The 19,855-nt window shown below is 44.1% G+C and overlaps 1 protein-coding gene across 1 annotated transcript in view; it reads left to right on the top strand.

Moving 5' to 3' along the window:
* Nucleotides 1–19,855, top strand: part of LOC106603676 (protein turtle homolog B) — a 200,400-nt gene that overhangs the window by 45,260 nt on the left and 135,285 nt on the right. The window contains exons 2-3 of the mRNA XM_014197639.3: nt 4,411–4,602; nt 19,617–19,763. Of these exons, the coding sequence (XP_014053114.1) occupies nt 4,411–4,602; nt 19,617–19,763 (339 nt within the window). The remainder of the gene's footprint in view (nt 1–4,410; nt 4,603–19,616; nt 19,764–19,855) is intronic.

Genomic DNA, 19,855 nt, shown 5'->3' with positions numbered 1-19,855 from the left:
CCAGGCATAAGCTACAGACACCGAACACAACTGCATTTTATCTATGGCAATTTGAATTCACAGAGATACTGTGACAAGATCCTGAGGCCCATTGTCGTGCCATTCATCCGCCACTATCACCTCATGTTTCAGCATGATAATGCACAGCCCCATGCTACAAGAATCTGTATCCAATTCCTGGAAGCTGAAAATGTCCCAGTTCTTCCATGGCCTACATACTCACCAGACATGTCACCCATTGAGCATGTTTAGAATGCTCTGGATCGACGTGTACAACAGTGTGTTTCAGTTACCGCCAATATCCAGCAACTTCGCACAGCCATTGAAGAGGAGTGGGACAACATTCCACAGGCCACAATCAACAGCCTGATCAACTCCATGCCAAGGGGATTTGGCAAATGGTGGTCACTGACTGGTCCACGACCATACCTTTTCTTTAAGGTATCTGAGATCAACAGATGCATATCTGTATTCCCAGTCATGTGAAATCCATAGATTAGGGCCTAATTAATATATTTCAGTTAACTGATTTCCTTTTATGAACTGTAACTCAGTAAAATATTTGAAATTGTTGTATGTTGCGTTTATTTTTGTTCAGTGTAGTTTTGCTACCCTATTATGTGGTTCTCTAAATAAGTAGATTTTGACTGTGCTATATCATCAAATTAGTTTACACCTTTTGGGTTAATACTCACTTAACTTTTAGGCTAATACCCACTTAATTTTGAGCAATTAAATTAATTTAAAAAAAGTCATTTTATTTTTTTTACTCCCAACATAAGTATTTTCTGGAGGTAAGGACAGTTTACAGTGTAGACTGTAGAGTTTACATTTCAGTTCAACTTCTCCGCCATCTACCACTATTTCATCTTCCTGAACTTAAGAAGTCTTTGTATTCAGTGCAAGCTAGCATATGGACTTTAGTATTCAACAATGGTCTCTCTCAATGAGTTTGGAAAGTCTTGCATATTTAATGTATACTTCTAATCTCTCGAGGAGCGTGATTGAGGGTGCTTCAAACTTCAGGCACAGTTCAGGAACAGTTCAGAAATGAATGGTTTGTTTGATAAATGTAGCTATTAATATAATTAGAATGAAATACTGTACTCTTAAAATGGTTGGACTGATAAAGAACATTTGGATTGGGCTCATTAAATTCGGACAGAGGCACCATTGAGTGACAGCTGTCCAAATGTCGACCTTACAGCAGAGAGTGATAGGACATCTCATCTTCTTGAACACAGACAGCTGTGCTCAAACATTAGAGCCCACTCTATAGGCTGTCTGTGAACCTCTCTGGAAGGATATGCTCTACTCTTCCCTCTTGCGGCTCGGAGATTAAAGCGTTTGACCGTCCCACTCCGGGCAAAATCCTAATGGAAGAGAAGAGGAGCTTATTAACGCTTGTTTCTCCTCCCTCTCATCAATATAAACAGTGAAGTCATACCTTCCAGAGGCCTGTTTTCGCTCGCTGGTGATGTCACCGGCATCCAATCAACCCGTAGTGCTGGGCTATGTAGGGGAGGCGGGGGAGTCTTGGGTATATGCGCTCTCCCTCAGCCTCTGTTATTTATCCGCCCATGCCAAGCACATTACAGCAATGTTTCGGCAACCATAAATATGCCTGTTATAGTGTTCAATGTAAGTGCCTGACTTCCATACCTTAAAAAGACACAATGAGAGGATTTCTGTGTACTGAAGAAGCATTTTGAGCAGCCTCTGACTGCCCAGAATGAAGCTGTTTTGTGTTCATCCGACATGTAGCCAAATACAACGTAATTATATGATAATCATCCTCTGATTAGTGTAACGTGAGGTAATTAAGCTATTCTTTTGTGTTGACCTCCTGCCAAGGTGAATGTTGAAGCTTTTCATGCCTCTGAATATGGGCTTAATATACACTTAAAAAGCTCATGCCGTTTTTCCCTGCTTCACACCTCTTGCTGTAAACGATTTCCCTGCCTCTTGCTGTAAACATGAGTTAAGTCATTTGTAACATACAATAATATCCTTGAGTATAATTTCAGATTATTACAGCAATGATGTTTTATGTTTAAGTGTGTAATAGCACAACTGATATATCTGGTTTTCAGGATTGATTTGCCAAGAATGAGTCTCTCCTCAACAAAGTGTACTTCACATAGTTTTCCTGGCTGCTGGCTTCCTTTCACCCTATTGTTCGTATACAGTAGTGCAGAATGTGATGTGCGAAACTTGAAGGTTTACAAGCGTCATTGTCTCTGCTGCTCCTTGATTTGTTGTATTCACCGAGGCCCCTGACTATAGGCCGACTCCTATTCTAGCCAGGAAGTAAAAGTGAATTTCCCCCTCCCAGCAGCGGGAATTAGGAGTTGGTGAGACATTGGTCATTATGTTACAGTAACAGGTCAATAATTAAGTACCAGGGAGAAACAAAAACCAGCAGACACCAGCTGGAGAGCAACATGGATGTAGAGCATTCCTATAGCAACCCACTGGCACTCGGTCATCCTCAAAGACAAACCCAATAATCCCAAGCATCCCTATGGGCCACAGAGGTGAGCAGACCACCATTTGATTAGCCGTATTGACTGGTAAAATGAAAGCACACTTAGCTTCCAGTTGTAAAGCCATACCATACATGAATTAGTAGAGGATCGATGCTCTGGTAGAACAGATAGCCCTGTGGACATATGTACACACAGCTTCATCGTAATAAACCAACAATATCAAGTCCCCTGTCAGTGTCTGCAGAATTACACTATACATACAAAAGTATGTGGATGTAACAGTATAGCTTCCGTCCCTCTCCTCACCCCAACCTGGGCTTTAACCAGGGACCCTCTGCACACATCAACAACTGACACCCACGAAGCATCGTTACCCATCGCGCTACAAGAGCCACGGCCCTTGCAGAGCAAGGGGAACAACTACTTCAGGTCTCAGAGCGAGTGACGTCACCAATTGAAACGCCATTAGCGCACACCACCGCTAACTAGCTAGCCATTTCACATCGGTTACATGGACACCCCTTCAAATTAGTGGATTCGGCTATTTCAGCCACAACCGTTGCTGAGAGGTGTTAAAATCGAGCACACAGCCATGCAATCTACATGTATAACAATGGCAGTAGAATTACCTTACTGAAGAGCTCAGTGACTTTCAACGTGGCACTGTCATAGGATGTCACCTTTCCAACAAGTCAGTTTGTCAAATTTCTGCCTTGCTATAGCTGACCCGGTCAAACTGTAAGTACTGTTATTGTGAAGTGGAAACGTCTAGGAGCAACGACGGCTCAGCCGTGAAGTGGTAGGCTACACAAGCTCACAGAATGGGGCCGCCGAGTGCTGAAGCTCGTAGCGTGTACAAATCGTCTGTCCTCGGTTGCAACACTCACTACTGAGTTCCAAACGGCCTCTTGAAGCAACTTCAGCACAAGACCTGTTCGTTGGGAGCTTCTTGAGATCACCATGCGCAATGCCAAGCGTCGGGTGGCGTGATGTAAAGTTCGCTGCCATTGGACTCTTGAGCAGTGGAAACGCGTTCTCTGGAGTGATGAATCACGCTTCACCAACTAGCAGTCCGACGGACTAATCTGGGTTTGGCGGATGCCAGGAGAAGCCTACCTGCCGGAATGCATAGTGCCAACTGTAAAATCTGGTGGAGGAGGAATAATGGTCTTGGGCTGTTTTTCATTGTTTGGTTGGCACTGGTTGGCACCTTAGTTCCAGTGAAGAGAAATCTTAATGCTACAGCATGCAATGACATTCTAGACAATTCTGTGCATCCAACTTTGTGGCAACAGTTTGGGGAAGGTCCTTTCCTGTTTCAGCATGACAATGCCCCCCTGCACAAAGCAAGGTCCATACAGAAATGGTTTGTCGAGATCGATGTGTAAGAACTTGACTGGCCTGCACAGAGCCCTGACCTCAACCCCATCGAACAACTTTGGGATGAATTGGGATGCCGACTGCGAATCAGGCTTAATCGCCCAACATCAGTGCCCGACTTCACTAATGCTCTTGTTGCTCTATGGAAGCAAGTTCCCGCAGCAATGTTCCAACATCTAGTGGAAACCTTTCCAGAAGAGTGAATGCTGTTATAGCAGCAAAGGGGGGACAAACACCATATTAATTTCCATGATTTTGGAATGAGATGTTCGACGAGCAGGTGTCCACATGCTTTGATCATATAGTGTATGTCTTGTAAAAAGTAAATAAGGAAGTTAAGATGTTCCATCAAAGTTTACAGCATGTAATGAAAGTCCAGTAAATGTACAGTGTGTGTGTCTGTGATGTTGGAACTCTAAGACACGATGCGGATGGTATGCTAATAAAAGATTACCCTTTTGCTTCTAGGTTGCTTTCGGTTGGTTATTTCACCACAATTAAGTAATGTCCCAAGGATACTCACTCCTTCTCCGTTTCCCAGGTGCCCACGGCGTGCGAGAGGAGCCCCAGTTTGTGACGGCGCGCGCTGGAGAGAACGTCATCCTGGGATGCGACGTGGCCCACCCCCTGAACGGCCAGCCCTATGTGGTGGAATGGTTCAAGTTCGGAGTGCCCATCCCCTTCTTCATCAACTTCCGCTTCCACCCGCCTCATGTGGACCCGGAGTACGCCGGTAAGAGAACACCTCTCCCTCTTCATTAGCCCCAAACCACGGGTGTCAAAGTTGTTTTGCCGTTGGTCAGTTTTGTCAATGTCATTTTGTACACCTATTTAGCCCCCTCTTCTACAAGGTGCCAAAAGCATTCCACAGGTATGTTGGCCCATGTTGACTCCAATGCTTCCCACAATTGTATCAAGTTGGCTGGATGTCCTTTGGGTGGTGGGCCATTCTTAATACACATGGGAAACTGTTGAGTATAAAAACCCCAGCAGTGTTGCAGTTTTTGACACAAACAAGTGGCATCAATAAGGGATCATAGCTTTCGCTTGGATTCACCTGGTCGGTCCATGTCATGGAAAGAGCAGGTGTTCTTAATGTTTTGTACACTCAATGTAGTTTCTATATGCTATATGTTACCTGCGAGACCAGCCTTGGGCATGAATTCAAAGTAAAGCTGTTTAGGCAATTACTATAGTAATTGAATTTACTCTGAAATTGTGCCCGAGGCTGGTCTAGCAGGTAACGCTGCAACATGCCGCACATATACGTCACCACTCATGTCACGTGTGCTCGTTATGGCGCACACCTGTCACCATGATTACACGCATTATGACACTCAGCTGGACTCCATCACCTCCTTGATTACTTGCCCTATATATGTCACTCCTTTTGGTTCCTTCCCCAGGCGTCATTGTTTCTGTGTCAGTTCTGTGCCTTGTTCGTGTTTCTTATTTTTGTATTATGTTGTGTTTATTTATTAAAACACTCACTCCCTGAACCTGCTTCCCGACTCTCAGCGCACATCGTTACACCTCAGCATATATATAAATCCCGGCCCCGCCGCTACTCTGCATCTCCCCCCTCCCATATCATTTGTCTGTCTCAATAAAAAAAAAACATTTTCAAATGATCAGAGAGGCTAAAGTTTTTTCAGATTCACAAGATCGAGTGTGTGTAAGGAAGGGAGCACGTTTGGGATTTTCACTGCAGTCTAGGGGAGGTTGTCCCTGTATAGCACATAACATCAACTCTCACAACCCTCCCCTAACACCCACAGTGGGAATCAAATGCTCTGTAAGATATATCCCCTTCTCAGGTGTGAGAAATGTGATACTGCTTGTGAACATGACATATGGCTGATCTCTGCTTTAGCTATGAGACCATAATAGTGTTGTTCTTTGACAGGTGTTATTAGATATAATGAATGGGTGTAAAATGTGTTTCAATTCTTATTGATAAAATAGATCAATGTATAATGAATGTGAAGATACAAAGATGTCTTCCTTTAAAAATGTATAATAAACAACTCCATTGATTTTTACAGGTGCATTTGTTCCTAGGCCATATCTTACACTATTAAAGGTATCCTAGAATGATCACAGTGGAAAACAATCTGCTTCCCTTTGATCCCTTAAATAACATCACTCCCATTAGATGCATTATACTGTTAATATGCCATATATGATTAGCACACTCTAATGCCTATTTGTTTGGGAGCCAGTCAATAGATTATCTGCAGTCTGCATCAGACAAAGTGGAGGTTTCTGTTAAAGTGCCTTTACAATGCAGAGCCAGGCTCCCACAGCAAAATCTCTAGGATTTGGAGTTGGAGGCAGTTGCTATGAATGCCCTCTTTATAATGTATTATAAATGACTGATTATGACCGATAATCCAGCCTTGAAGCAGAATAGTTAATACTGTAGCCAGATAGCTGACTGAGCAGCCAAGTAGCAAGTCACTTGCGTGTTTGATGTCACATGGTTCCATCAGAGTCATACTGTATTATATACTGAACAAAAATATAAACGCAACATGTAAAGTGTTGGTTCCATGTTTCATGAGCTGAAATAAAAGATCACAGAAATGTTCCATACGCATAAACGTATTTCTCTCATATTCTGAGCAGACATTTGTTTACATCCCTGTTAGTGAGCATTTCTCCCTTGTCAAGATAATCCATCCACCTGACAGGTGTGGCATATCAAGAAGCTGATTAAACAGCATGATCATTACACAGGTGCAACTTGTGCTGGGGACAATAAAATGCTACTCTATAATGTGTAGTTTTGTCACACAAAACTATGCCACAGATGTCTGAAGTTTTGAAGGAGCGTGCAATTGGCATGTTTACTGCAGGAATGTCCACCAGAGCTGTTGCCAGAGAATAAGCTGCCTCCAACGTTGTTTTAGAGAATTTGGCAGTACGTCCAACCGGCCTCACAACCACAGACCACGTGTAACTACGCTAGCCCAGGACCTACACATCCGGCTTCTTCACCTGCATGATCGTCTGAGGGGGTGCTGAGGAGTCTTTCTGTTTCTAATAAAGCCTTTTTATGGGGAAAAACTAATTCTGATTGGCTGGGCCTGGGCCTGGCTCCCCAGTGGATGGGTGGGCCTGGCTCCCAAGTGGGTGGGCCTATGGCCTCCCGGGCCCACCCATCCACCCATGACTGCGCCCTTGCCCAATCATGTGAATCCATAGATTAGGGCGTAATGAAATTATTTAAATTGACTGATTTCCTTATATGAACTGCAACTCAGTAAAATCTTTGAAATAGTTGCATGTTGAGTTTATATTTTTGTTCAGTATAGATATAGAGTCTATAGGACTCTGGCCTCCATGTCAGTCTCTGGGAATCAAGACTCTTTATAATAACAGGAAATAAGAGCAAAGGAAAGGAATCCATAATCATGAGAAAGATATGTTCCCTCAAGGTGATTTTATTCATCTGAATCATGTAAATACGAGAAATATCTTATTTATATTTTAGTATATTTGCATTAAGCACTTGAAACTCAGCAATGGCCTTTAGACAATCACTGCCCTTTGGGAAAAGGACAGACAACCTCTCAGAATAGCTCTGCTGACTTCAATAAGCTGTGGACAATCGGTTGTGGGAGAATACCCACCCAGGTGGTATGCCATTGCACTTCAAACAGGAGCAGAAGTTGAAAGGCCTCCAGACCAGAAGTGCGTAACGATAGAGGTGATGGGTCAAAAGTGTGTCGGACCATGTGTTTTCGTCTTCTTCATCTGGGCGATTGGAACATTACAGCATCGATACGGAGCAAAGACAGAAAGGGCGTGTGGTAATTTACTGAGCATGTCCGTTTTAGAAAAGCTAAAATGAAACCTGATTAGTTTATCAGATGTCGCCAGGGGCAGTATATGCTATTTTAATGGTTGTCCTCACAGTAAATGTTAATGAGAGCGGTTGAGGATTTCTACATCGGGCCAAAGTCTGAGCAGTTCTGTCGGTTAGGTTACATTGGAATCTACAACAGGGACTCTGAAGACAAAGTATGCCTCTTTATGTATTGCTGACTATTTGATTAGGTTGAAGCTGCAAACTATACTGAAATAAAATATAAATGCAACATGCAACAATTTTGAAGATTTTATTTAGTTACCGTTCATACAAGGAAATCATTCAATTGAAGTAAATTCATTAGGCCCTAATCTATGGATTTCACATGACTGGGAATACAGATACCTTTTAAAAAAAGTAATGGCGTGGATCAGAAAACCAGTCAGTATCTGGTGTGACCAACATTTGTCTCGTGGAGCGTGACACATCTCCTTCGCATAGAGTTAGTCAGTCTGTTAATTGTGGCCTGTGGAATGTTGTCCCACTCCTTTTCAATGGCTGTGCAAAGTTGCTGTATATTGGCGGGAACTGGAACATGCTGTCGTACACGTAGATCCATAGCATCCCAAACATGCTCAATTGTAACGGCTGTAGCCAAGTTGGCGGGCGACCCTGGCTGCGCCCGGTTGGCGGGCGACCCTGGCGGCGCCCCCGGACAGGCGGGCGACCCCGGCGGCGGCCCCGGACAGGCGGGCGGCCCCGGCGGCGGCCCCGGACAGGCGGGCGGCCCCGGCGGCGGCCCCGGACAGGCGGGCGGCCCCGGCGGCGGCCCCGGACAGGCGGGCGGCCCCGGCGGCGGCTCCGGACAGGCGGGCGGCCCCGGCGGCGGCTCCGGACAGGCGGCGGCTCTGGCGGCTCTGGCCCAGGATTCACCAGGCTGGGGAGACATGAAGGAGGCCTGGCCCTGGGCGCAGGCACAGGACTCACCAGGCTAGGGAGACATGAAGGAGGCCTGGCTCTGGGCGCAGGCACTGGACTCACCAGGCTGGGGAGACCCACAGGAGGCCTGGTCCTGGGAGGAGGCACAGGGTAGACCAGGCTGGAGAGACACACAGGAGGCTTGATGCGTGGTGCTGGTACTGGAAGTGCCAGTTTGGATACACACACCTCAGAGCTAGTGCGAGGAGCAAGAATAGGACGAGTAGGACTGGGCTGACGCACTGGAGGCCTGGTGCGTGGGCCTGGTACTGTCTTTACCAGACGGCTAGCACGCACCTCAGGACAAGTATGAAGTACTAACTCAGGTGACATTATTTCTAGGACACGCTCTGCAGGGCGAATGCCGTGCCTAATACACCAACACAATAGCTCTCTCATATTCTTCTCCTCCAATTTACCCATCAACTCCTTAACAGTCTCTGCTTTGCTCCCCTCCAATTTTACCCCGACTGGCTCTGGTTCCATCCTCGGCTCCGCCGATCTGTCCATGTGTCCCCCCCAAAAAAATTATTGGGGCTGCCTCTCCGGTTGGAACGCTATCGGCGTTCCACTGTAATCTTCCCGGTCCTCCTTTGCCTTCTTCCATGGGCCCACTCCGGCTCTGATCTCCTCCCAGGTCCACGACTCCCGATAGTCCATATTATTGTTCCGTCGCTCCTTGTGCTTCTCCTTCCTCCGCTGCTTGGTCCGTTGTTGGTGGGGGATTCTGTAAGGGCTGTCGTTGCTATCGAGTGTTTTGTTTGTAGTGGTTCATTTTTATTAAATATTTCAAATGAATACACATCCTCCGTTGCACCTTGGTTTTCTTACGACGACAGCCCTTACATCAATGGGTGAAGTATGGACAATTTCTTTAATATTTTATTTCAGCTCATGAAACATGGGACCAACACTTTGCATGTTGTGTTTATAATTTTGTTCAGTGTAAATCACCATTTAGAGAACAATAGTCAACAGAATTATTATATGGCTAAATGGCATCGAAGTGATACATTCCCCAATTGATTGTAATTAAAAACATTTTACTGGATCAAAGACGCAAATCATATGGATTGTATTTTAGTGCATCAAGAGACAAATAATTGAAGGTGGTAGAACATTTTAAATCTTCTAAAATAGCTTCCAGCCATTATCTCTAGATCGTAGGCGTTTTTTTTATTTGTTGGAATACCTTTCAAAGGATTTATGCTTCTCCTCTATAATCTTCCCCGTTGCTGTTTTTAGACAGCTCCTCGCACCCCGGTACAAATTACATTTGACAATCCTCAGAGATTGACAACCCGTGCTTTAAACTACAGCCAAATGTTCCCTGCTGCGCTGCAGTAGCTACTGAACAGGGGCCCTTTTCAATTAATGCTACTGCTGGATCCGAAGCTCTAGTCGCCGCTAACTGACTTCTGCCTCCCTCTACTGTGAGTTACAATGGAACACAGTGAGGATGGAACAGCGCCGGAACAGAATGAGGGTCAGCGTCAAGGCTAGGAATCAATAGCACTTCTTATTCACACAGAGGTCTGAGTTGTGCCCATTGTAGATTGGACTGCTGCTTTTTTCACCATGGAGGACACTGAGGGGGCACTGCTTCCTCTGGGTAAAGGGCGGCCCTCCGTCTGTCGTGCCAACAGGGTGCATCTTTGTTTTGGTGTCGTGCCGTCTAGCCACCCCAAGCCAATGAAAAGGCTTTGTGTATTGGCTGGAAGGCATTTCCACTTTGTCTGAGAGAGGAACATTCATCTATGGTGTTTGGCTTGTTCCATTAGGAGCTACAAAGAGTCTGTCATACACCACATTCTGGGCCTAAATGAGACCTCAGTTCAAACACCATTGACTTGGGTCTGCATTTGACTGTATTTGACTGAGAATATGATAAATCAAATCAAATTGTATTTGTCAAATATTTGCCAAATACAACAAGTGTAGACCTTACAGTAAAATGCTTACTTACAAGCCCTTAACCAACAATGCTTTAAGAAGTTAAGAAGAAAAACGTGTTAAGTAAAAAATAGATAAGTACCAATTTTTTTTTAAATAATTAGAAAATAAGAGTAACAAATAATTAACAGCAGCAGTAAAATAACAATAGCGAGGCTATATACAGGGGTACTGGTACAGAGTCAATGTGCGGGGACACCAGTTAGTCGAGGTCATTGAGGTAATATGTACATGTAGGTAGAGTTAAAGTGACCGTGCATAGATAATAACTCACCAACCAAGAATTTACAAAATGGGACAAACACCAAATTGAGACTCTGCATGCAGAATTCTGCAAAAATATCCTCCGTGTACAACGTAGAACACCAAATAATGCATGCAGAGCAGAATTAGGCCGATACCCACTAATTATCAAAATCCAGAAAAGAGCCATTAAATTCTACAACCACCTAAAAGGAAGCGATTTCCAAACCTTCCATAACAAAGCTATCACCTACAGAGAGATGAACCTGGAGAAGAGTCCCCTAAGCAAGCTGGTGCTGGGGCTCTGTTCACAAACACACCCCACAGAGTCCCAGGACAGCAGCACAATTAGACCCAACCAAATCATGAGAAAACAAAAAGATAATTACTTGACACATTGGAAAGAATTAACAAAAAAACAGAGCAAACTAGAATGCTTTTTGGCCCTAAACAGAGAGTACACAGTGGCAGAATACCTGACCACTGTGACTGACCCAAACTTAAGGAAAGCTTTGACTATGTACAGACAGTGAGCATAGCCTTGCTATTGAGAAAGGCCGCCATAGGCAGACATGGCTCTCAAGAGAAGACAGGCTATGTGCACACTGCCCACAAAAGGAGGTGGAAACTGAGCTGCACTTCCTAACCTCCTGCCCAATGTATGACCATATTAGAGACACATATTTCCCTCAGATTACACAGATCCACAAAGAATTCGAAAACAAACCCAATTTTGATAAACTCCCATATCTACTGGGTGAAATACCACAGTGTGCCATCACAGCAGCAAGATTTGTGACAAGAAAAGGGCAACCAGTGCAGAACAAACACCATTGTAAATACAACCCATATTTATGCTTATTTATTTTCCCTTGTGTACTTTAACCATTTGTACATTGGTACAACACTGTATATATACATAATATGACATTTGTAATGTCTTTATTCTTTTGAAACTTCTGTATGTGTAATGTTTACTGTTAATTTTTATTGTTTATTTCACTTTTGTATATTATCTACCTCACTTGCTTTGGCAATGTTAACACGTTTCCCATGCCAATAAAGCCCCTTGAATTGAATTAATAAACAGAGAGTAGCAGCAGCGTAAAAGAGGGGTCTGGGTAGCCGTTTGATTAGCTGTTCAGGAGTCTTATGGCTTGGTGGTAAGAAGCTGTTTTGGACCAAGAAGCCTTTTGGACCTAGACTTGGGGCTCCGGTACTGCTTGCCGTGCGGTAGCAGAGAGAACAGTCTATGACTAGGGTGGCTAGGGTCTTTGACAATTTTTAGGGCCTTCCTCTGACACCACCTGGTATAGAGGTCCTGGATGGTGGGAAGCTTGGCCCCAGTGATGTACTGGGCCGTATGCACTACCCTCTGTATTGCGTTGCAGTCGGAGGCAGTTGCTATACCAGGCAGTTATGCAACCAGTCAGGATGCTCTCGATGGTGCAGCTGTAGAACCTTTTGAGGATCTGAGGACTCTTGCCAAATCTTTTCAGTATCCTGAGGGGGAATAGGCTTTGTCATGCCCTCTTCACGACTGTCTTAGTGTGTTTGGACCATGATAGTTTTTTGGTTATGTGCTCTGTCCTCCTTTTCCTGTAGTCCACAATCATCTCCTTTGTCTTGATCATGTTGAGGGAGAGGTTGTTGTCCTGGCACCACACGGCCAGGTCTCTGACCTCCTTCCTATAGGCTGTCTCATCATTGTTGGTGATCAGGCCAATCACTGTTGTGTCATCGGCAAACTTGATGATGGTGTTGGAGTCGTGCCTGGCCATGCAGTCATGAGTGAACAGGGAGTGCAGGAGGGGACTGTGCACGCACCCCTGAGGGGCCCCCGTGTTGAGGATCAGCGTGGCGGCTGTGTTGTTACCTACCCTTACCACTTGGGGGCGGCTTGTCAGGAAGTCCAGGATCCAGTTGCAGAGGGAGGTGTTTAGTCCCAGGGTCCTTAGCTTAGTGATGAGCTTTGAAGGCACTATGGTGTTGTAGTCAATGAATAGCAATCTCACATAGGTGTCTCTTTTGTCCAGGTGGGAAAGGTCAGTGTTGAGTGCAAAATCTGTGGATCTGTTGTTGCGGTATGCAAGTTGGAGTGGGTATAGGGTTTCTGGGATAATGGTGTTGAAGTGAGCCATGACCAGCCTTTCAAAGCACTTCATGGCTACAGACGTGAGTGCTATGGGTCGGTATTTGTTTAGGCAGGTTACCTTAGTATTCTTGGGCACAGGGACTATGGTGGTCAGTTTGAAACATGTTGGTATTACAGACTCAGTCAGGGACAGGTTGAAAATGTCAGTGAAGACACTTGCCAGTTGGTCAGCGCATGCACGGAGTACACGTCCTGGTAATCCGTCTGGCCCTGCAACCTTGTGAATGTTGACCTGTTTAAAGGTCTTACTCACATCAGCTACGGAGAGTGTGATCACACAGTCGTCCGGAACAGCTGATGCTCTCATGCATACTTCAGTGTTACTTGCCTCGAAGCGAGCATAGAAGTAATTTAGCTCGTCTGGTAGGCTCGTGTCACTGGGCAGCTCTCGGCTGTGCTTCCCTTTGTAGTCTATAATAGTTTGCAAGCCCTGCCACATCCGACGAGCGTCGGATCCGGTGTAGTACGATTAAATCTTAGTCCTGTATTGACGCTTTGCCTGTTTGATGGTTCGTTGGAGGGCATAGCAGGATTTCTTATAAGATTGGGCAAGGTGGGACGTTTGCTATAACTTCAATTTCTCAAACATATGACTATTTTACACCATTTTAAAGACTCTCGTTAATCTAACCACATTGTCCGATTTCAAAAAGGCTTCACAGCGAAAGCAAAACATTAGATTATGTCAGGAGAGTACCCTGCCAAAAATAATCACACAGACATTTTCAAAGCAAGCATATATGTCACAAAAACCAAAACCACAGTTAAATGCAGCACTAACCTTTGATGATCTTCATCAGATGACACTCCTAGGACATTATGTTATACAATACATGCATGTTTTGTTCAATCAAGTTCATATTTATATCAAAAAACAGCTTTTTACATTAGCATGTGATGTTCAGAACCTAGCATACCCACCGCAAACTTCCGGTGAATTTACTAAATTACTCACGATTAACATTCACAAAATACATAACAATTATTTAAAGAATTATAGATACAGAATTCCTTTATGCAATCGCGGTGTCCGATTTTAAAATAGCTTTTTGGCGAAAGCACATTTTGCAATATTCTGAGTAGATAGCCCGGCCATCACGGCTCGCTAATTTGACACCCACCAAGTTTGGCCCTCACCAAACTCAGATTTACTATAAGAAAAATTGGATTACCTTTGCTGTTCTTCGTCAGAATGCACTCCCAGGACTTCTACTTCAACAGCAAATGTTGTTTTGGTTCCAAATAATCCATAGTTATATTCAAATACCTCCGTTTTGTTCGTGCGTTCAGGTCAGTATCCGAAGGGTGACGTGCGAGCGCATTTCGTGACAAAAAAATGTCAAAATATTCCATTACCGTACTTCGAAGCATGTCAAACGCTGTTTAAAATACATTTTTATGCAATTTTTCTCGTAAAATAGCGATAATATTCCAACCCGGCGACGTTGTATTCATTCAAAGACTGAAAGAAAAAAATTGAGAATTCACATGAACAGTGTGACTGTTCTCAGCCTGACCACTCACAAAATCTCCTGCTGTTTTTTGCCCAGAGACTGGAGAGACGTCATTCCACTTTCTGGCGCCTTCTGAGAACCAATGGAAGCCTTAGAAAATGTCACGTTACAGCAGAGATGCTGTATTTTCGATAGAGATGCAACAGAAGGACAACAAATTGTCAGACAGGGCACTTCCTGTATGGAATCTTCTCAGGTTTTGGCCTGCCATATGAGTTCTGTTATACTCACAGACACCATTCAAACAGTTTTAGAAACTTTAGAGTGTTTTCTATCCAAATCTACTAATTATATGCATATTCTCATTTCTGGACAAGAGTAGTAACCAGTTTAAATCGGGTACGTTTTTTATCCGGCCGTGCAAATACTGCCCCCTAGCCCCAACAGGTTTAAAGTCCCACTCCTTGAAAGCGGCAGCTCTACCCTTTAGCTCAGTGCGGATGTTGCCTGTAAACCATGGCTTCTAGTTGGGGTATGTACTAACGGTCACTGTGGGGACAACGTCATCAATGCACTTATTTATGAAGCCAGTGACTGATGTGGTGTACTCCTGAATGCCATCGGAAGAATCCCGGAACATATTCCAATCTGTGCTAGAAAAACTGTCTGCCTACCTTTGACTGCAAATGGATTAAGATCACTTTACAGGGTCCCTTTGTCATTGCTGATGGTCAATGTAGCAGGCATACCAGATCCCCCAAAATAACCCAACATATGGAATATTCCAACCTTCATCCCCTTGCATTTCCTGAGAACATTGCTGTCGAAGATTGCACATGGCAACCTTAGAGAAACATTGTCCCTGGTCTCTCAGAATATCAATGGGATCCCCAAACTGATGACTTTCCTTACACTTGCCCTAATACCAAGCCAAACCGTATTTCTCTCCCTATGCCCTGTGTTTCTATAAAAACAAGCACTCAGCGTTGGTTCAGGCATTTTTTCTGAAACCAAAAGATTGTGTTACACTTGTTTCAAACAAAAAGAGCCACAGTAATGGTTACATAAACTGTGGCAAAGATACAGGCCAGTCCACCGAGGAGAGGACTGTATTTACCTGTACCTACACTTCCAGCGTGTCCCACAACTTTGGTACTATCTTCAACCTCCATGTCCGCGTAGTTTCCCCCCTCTCTCCCATACCCACTTAATCACCCAGATAAAAATACAGCTGACTTTTAAAGCTATCCTTCCTTTCTATTGGCCAGGCACGCTGCGGCCCAGTTATCCTTCTGAAGTATAGATCTCTAACACTGATCTCCAATATTCGCTCCAGTGTGAGAGCCAACCCGCAACCACAGCCACACTCCAATATCAATGAGGAGAATCTCCAAGTAAGGCCCAAAAAAAGACTAGAGTTGCATAAGTTCCTCAAAGCGACAACATCCACATTGACCTTCTGTCAAAGTTTAGCAGAACTTATTAGGAATCCTCAGGTTTGCATTGGAGCTGGCGTGAATTGTAGATGGCTCCTCTCGCGATATCACCACATTTGATTTGATATGACAATCACTAGGTGTGGCAGTCTGACATGCACTGACAGGTATGAGGTAATTTGAGGAATGAGAGGAGAGAAGCGGGAAAGGAGGGACAAGTGTAACAGCTGGACTTGTGTCATCATTAGCTCAGAGAAGAGGTCTGACTTAAGTGGTACTCTAGACCTGAGGCTTCATGCTGCTGCCCTACCTGTACACACCAATTATAAATATAAAACCAGGATTACTGGTGCTATGTATTGGCCATTGAGAGGCTTTGAAGCCACCGGTTGTAGGATCAGTCCTCCATATGTATGTATTTAACAATTTTATGTATAATTTTTATGCTTAGCTCACATAATATAATTTCAAAGTATGCATTAAGGTGTCTGTAATATAATAAATGTGTAAAAAAAAAAATATATAGACATGTATAAATGCATTTCTATAGCTTCCAAAATATTTTTTTACAAGGGTGGGGGAGTGCCAAGATAGAGGCACGATGGATTCAACACAGTCATCTAGTGTATATATAAAGCATTGGTACACACAGAAAAATAAAGAAACACGGATATAGACATTCAGACAAACAGTATATACAGATATGAACACAATTGCATGTACAGTGCCTTCGGACAGTATTCAGACCCCTTTACTTTTTCCACATTTTGTTAGGTTACAACCTTATTCTAAAATTGTTTAAATAGTTTTTTCCCTCAATCTACACACAATACCCCATAATGACAAAGCAAAACTGAAATATCACATTTACATAAGTATTCAGACCCTTTACTCAGGACTTTGTTGAAGCACCTTTGGCAGCGATTACAGCTTCGAGTATTCTGGGGTATGATGCTTGGCACCTCTGTATTTGGGGAGTTTTTCCCATTCTTCTCTGTACACCATCTCAAGCTCTGTCAGGTTGGAATAGGAATTTCGCTGCACAGCTATTTTCAGGTCTCTTCAGAGATGTTTGATCGGGTTCAAGTCCGGGCTCTTGCTAGGCCACTCAAAGACATTCAGAGACTTGTCCCGAAGCCACTCCTGCGTTGTCTTGGCTGTGTGCTTAGGGTCGTTGTCCTGTCGGAAGGTGAACCTTCGCCCCAGTCTGAGGTCCTGAGTGCTCTGGAGCAGGTTTTCATCAAGGATCTCTCTGTACTTTGCTCCGTTCATCTTTCCCTCAATCCTGACTAGTCTCCCAGTCCCTGCCGCTGAAAAACATCTCCATAGCATGATGCTGCCACCACCATGCTTCACTGTAGGGATGGTGCCAGGTTTCCTCCAGACGTTACACTTGTCATTCAGGCCAAAGCGTTCAGTCTTGGTTTTATGCCTTTTGAAAGAATTCACTAATTTAATATATTAAATATGAAATAGCTATGGTAGGCTAGAAATCTTATTATTCAGCTGAAGCAAGCCTACAAATTTTCTTCAGTAAATTTACCTAATCTTGTTTCTCTTGGCCTGAGAGTCCTTTAGGGGCCTTTTAGGGGCACTCTACCATAAAGGCCTGATTGGTGGAGTGCTGCAGAGATGGTTGTCTTTCTGGAAGGTACTCCCATCTCCACAGAGGAACTCTGGAGCTCTGTCAGACCATCGGGTTCTTGGTCACCTCCCTGACCAAGGCGCTTCTCCCTCGATTTCTCAGTTTGGCCGTGCGGCCAGCTCTAGGAAGAGTCTTGGTGGTTCCAAACGTCCATTTAAGAATGATGGATGCCACTGAGTTCTTGGGGACCTTCAATGCTGCAGAAATGTTTTGATACCCTTCCCCAGATCTGTGACTCGACACAATCCTGTCTCGCAGCTCTATGGACAATTCCTTCGACCTCATGGCTTGGTTTTTGCTATGACATGCACTGTCAACTGTGTAACCTTATATAGACAGGTGTGTGCCTTTCCAAATCTTGTCCAATCAATTGAATTTACCACAGGTGGTCTCCAATCAAGTTGTAGAAACATCTCAAGGATGATCAATGGAAACAGGGTTCACCTGAGCTCAATTTCAAGTGCTGAGGATTTTTATTTATTTAATCAATTTTAGAATAAGGCTGCAACGTAACAAAATGTGGAAAAAGTTAAAGGCACTTTACACTGATAGACAGAGATGAGTACAGATAGACACATGGTGTTATGATGACAAAAGCAGATGGATAGAAACAGACCTGCACATTTGCACACAGGCTAGGAATAAAGTCACAGTTGTCCTATTAATAGTTATTTTCTATTTGCCATCTTACTTAATTTGATATAACATATGTTACATAACGGAAGTCACTCAAAAACATTGACTCTGGGGAGCGTGTAATGAGCTGTGGAGGGCTTTGATAATGTTGATGTTGTGGGCCGTTGTGCCTTCAAAGCCCTTTGTTTAGCCCATATCGTCGGCCGCCATCTGTAATGAGGGGTTGCCAGATTGCCAAGAGCAAAATCATAAATCCCCCCCCCCCCCCCCCCCCCCTTCACTGCTTGACCTGTAAAGAGTGAAAGCTGCTGTGACACTGGGCTGCTACACAACCCCTGTAGTCTTAGTGTTATGATGGATTCAGATTTGGCAGTCTCTCGTGTCTCTGTGCTCCATTTCTATGCGTCTGGTAGGGTGTTTGGAAGAGTTAGGAATGGCACTCGGCACGCCTGCCACCCAAAATAAAACAAGCACATCCTACTTACCGGTATTTCGTCAGATTTTGTAGAGCACAACAGTATACAGTATATATTTTCATTTGGCATGCAATTTGAATTGCTATTTAGCAAGCAAATGTCACTTGGGAGAATACTAAAACCATTTCAACTCACCATTCTTGGATCCTTGGGAGCTATCCCTGATGCTAGCTGGCTAAAGAAACAAGGGGCTTTTGTTATTAGCCTACTGTAGTTATTTGACCATAGGCTATTTAATCACCTCACTTCAGTTCAAACTTCTCATGTAAATCGTGGTTAGTCAATGTGCTAAAATTGATATTATTATTGCATATTATGTCCATGTAAGCTTGCTCCTGTAAGTACAGTGTTATGTGGCTACTGTAATAATGTTTGAGACTTGATGCGTGTCCAGTCCATCCAATCAGCATATGTTGTGGGCAATTACTTTTTTCACAAAAATGCTTCAGGGAGTAAGATATGAGCTACTGGCTCTCAGACTGGCTCACAGACTAATGGAAGTTAATGGAGTTAATGGAATACCCATCCCGTGCCCAAGAAAGAACAAAAAAAAGTACAGGTCCGAGGCCCGGTGGTTCGGAAAACCTGGTCTATATGATACAGTAGAAGGAGGATTATATACACTCTTAGAAAAAAGGGTTCCAAAAGTGTTTTTCATAGGAGAACCCCTTTTGGTTCCAGGTAAAACCCCCTTTGGTTCCATGTAGAACCGTCTGAGGAAAGGGTTCTGCATGGAACCCAAACGGATCTACTTGGAACCAAAAGGGTTCTACCTGGAACCAGAAAGGATTCTTCAAAGGGTTATCCTATGGGGACAGCCTCAGAATCCTTTTAGGTTCGAGATAACACCTTTTTTTTCTAAGAGTGTACTATGGATTATAGCGTACTGAATACTATGTTTCCTGGTTTGACCACTGTTATTAATCTCTCTCCCCTTCCTTCCTATCCCTCCCCCAGGCCGAGCCAGTCTGCACGGCAAATCTTCTCTGCGGATTGAGAAGGTGCGTTCAGACGACCAGGGCTGGTATGAGTGTAAGGTCCTGATGTTGGAGCAGCAGTACAACACTTTTCACAACGGCAGCTGGGTGCACCTCACAGTAAACGGTGAGTTAGGTGGACGTCACAGGCACACACGCACACAGTTCATCACTCTCTCATACACACAATTGCACGCCCACCCCTCCACACACACACAG

Source organism: Salmo salar, chromosome 04, assembly GCF_965601325.2.
Source record: "Salmo salar chromosome 04, fSalSal1, whole genome shotgun sequence".
In the NCBI taxonomy this organism is placed as follows: domain Eukaryota; kingdom Metazoa; phylum Chordata; class Actinopteri; order Salmoniformes; family Salmonidae; genus Salmo; species Salmo salar.
The sequence above is the reverse complement of the archived record's forward strand: the minus strand, read 5'-3'. Positions and strand labels throughout refer to the sequence as shown.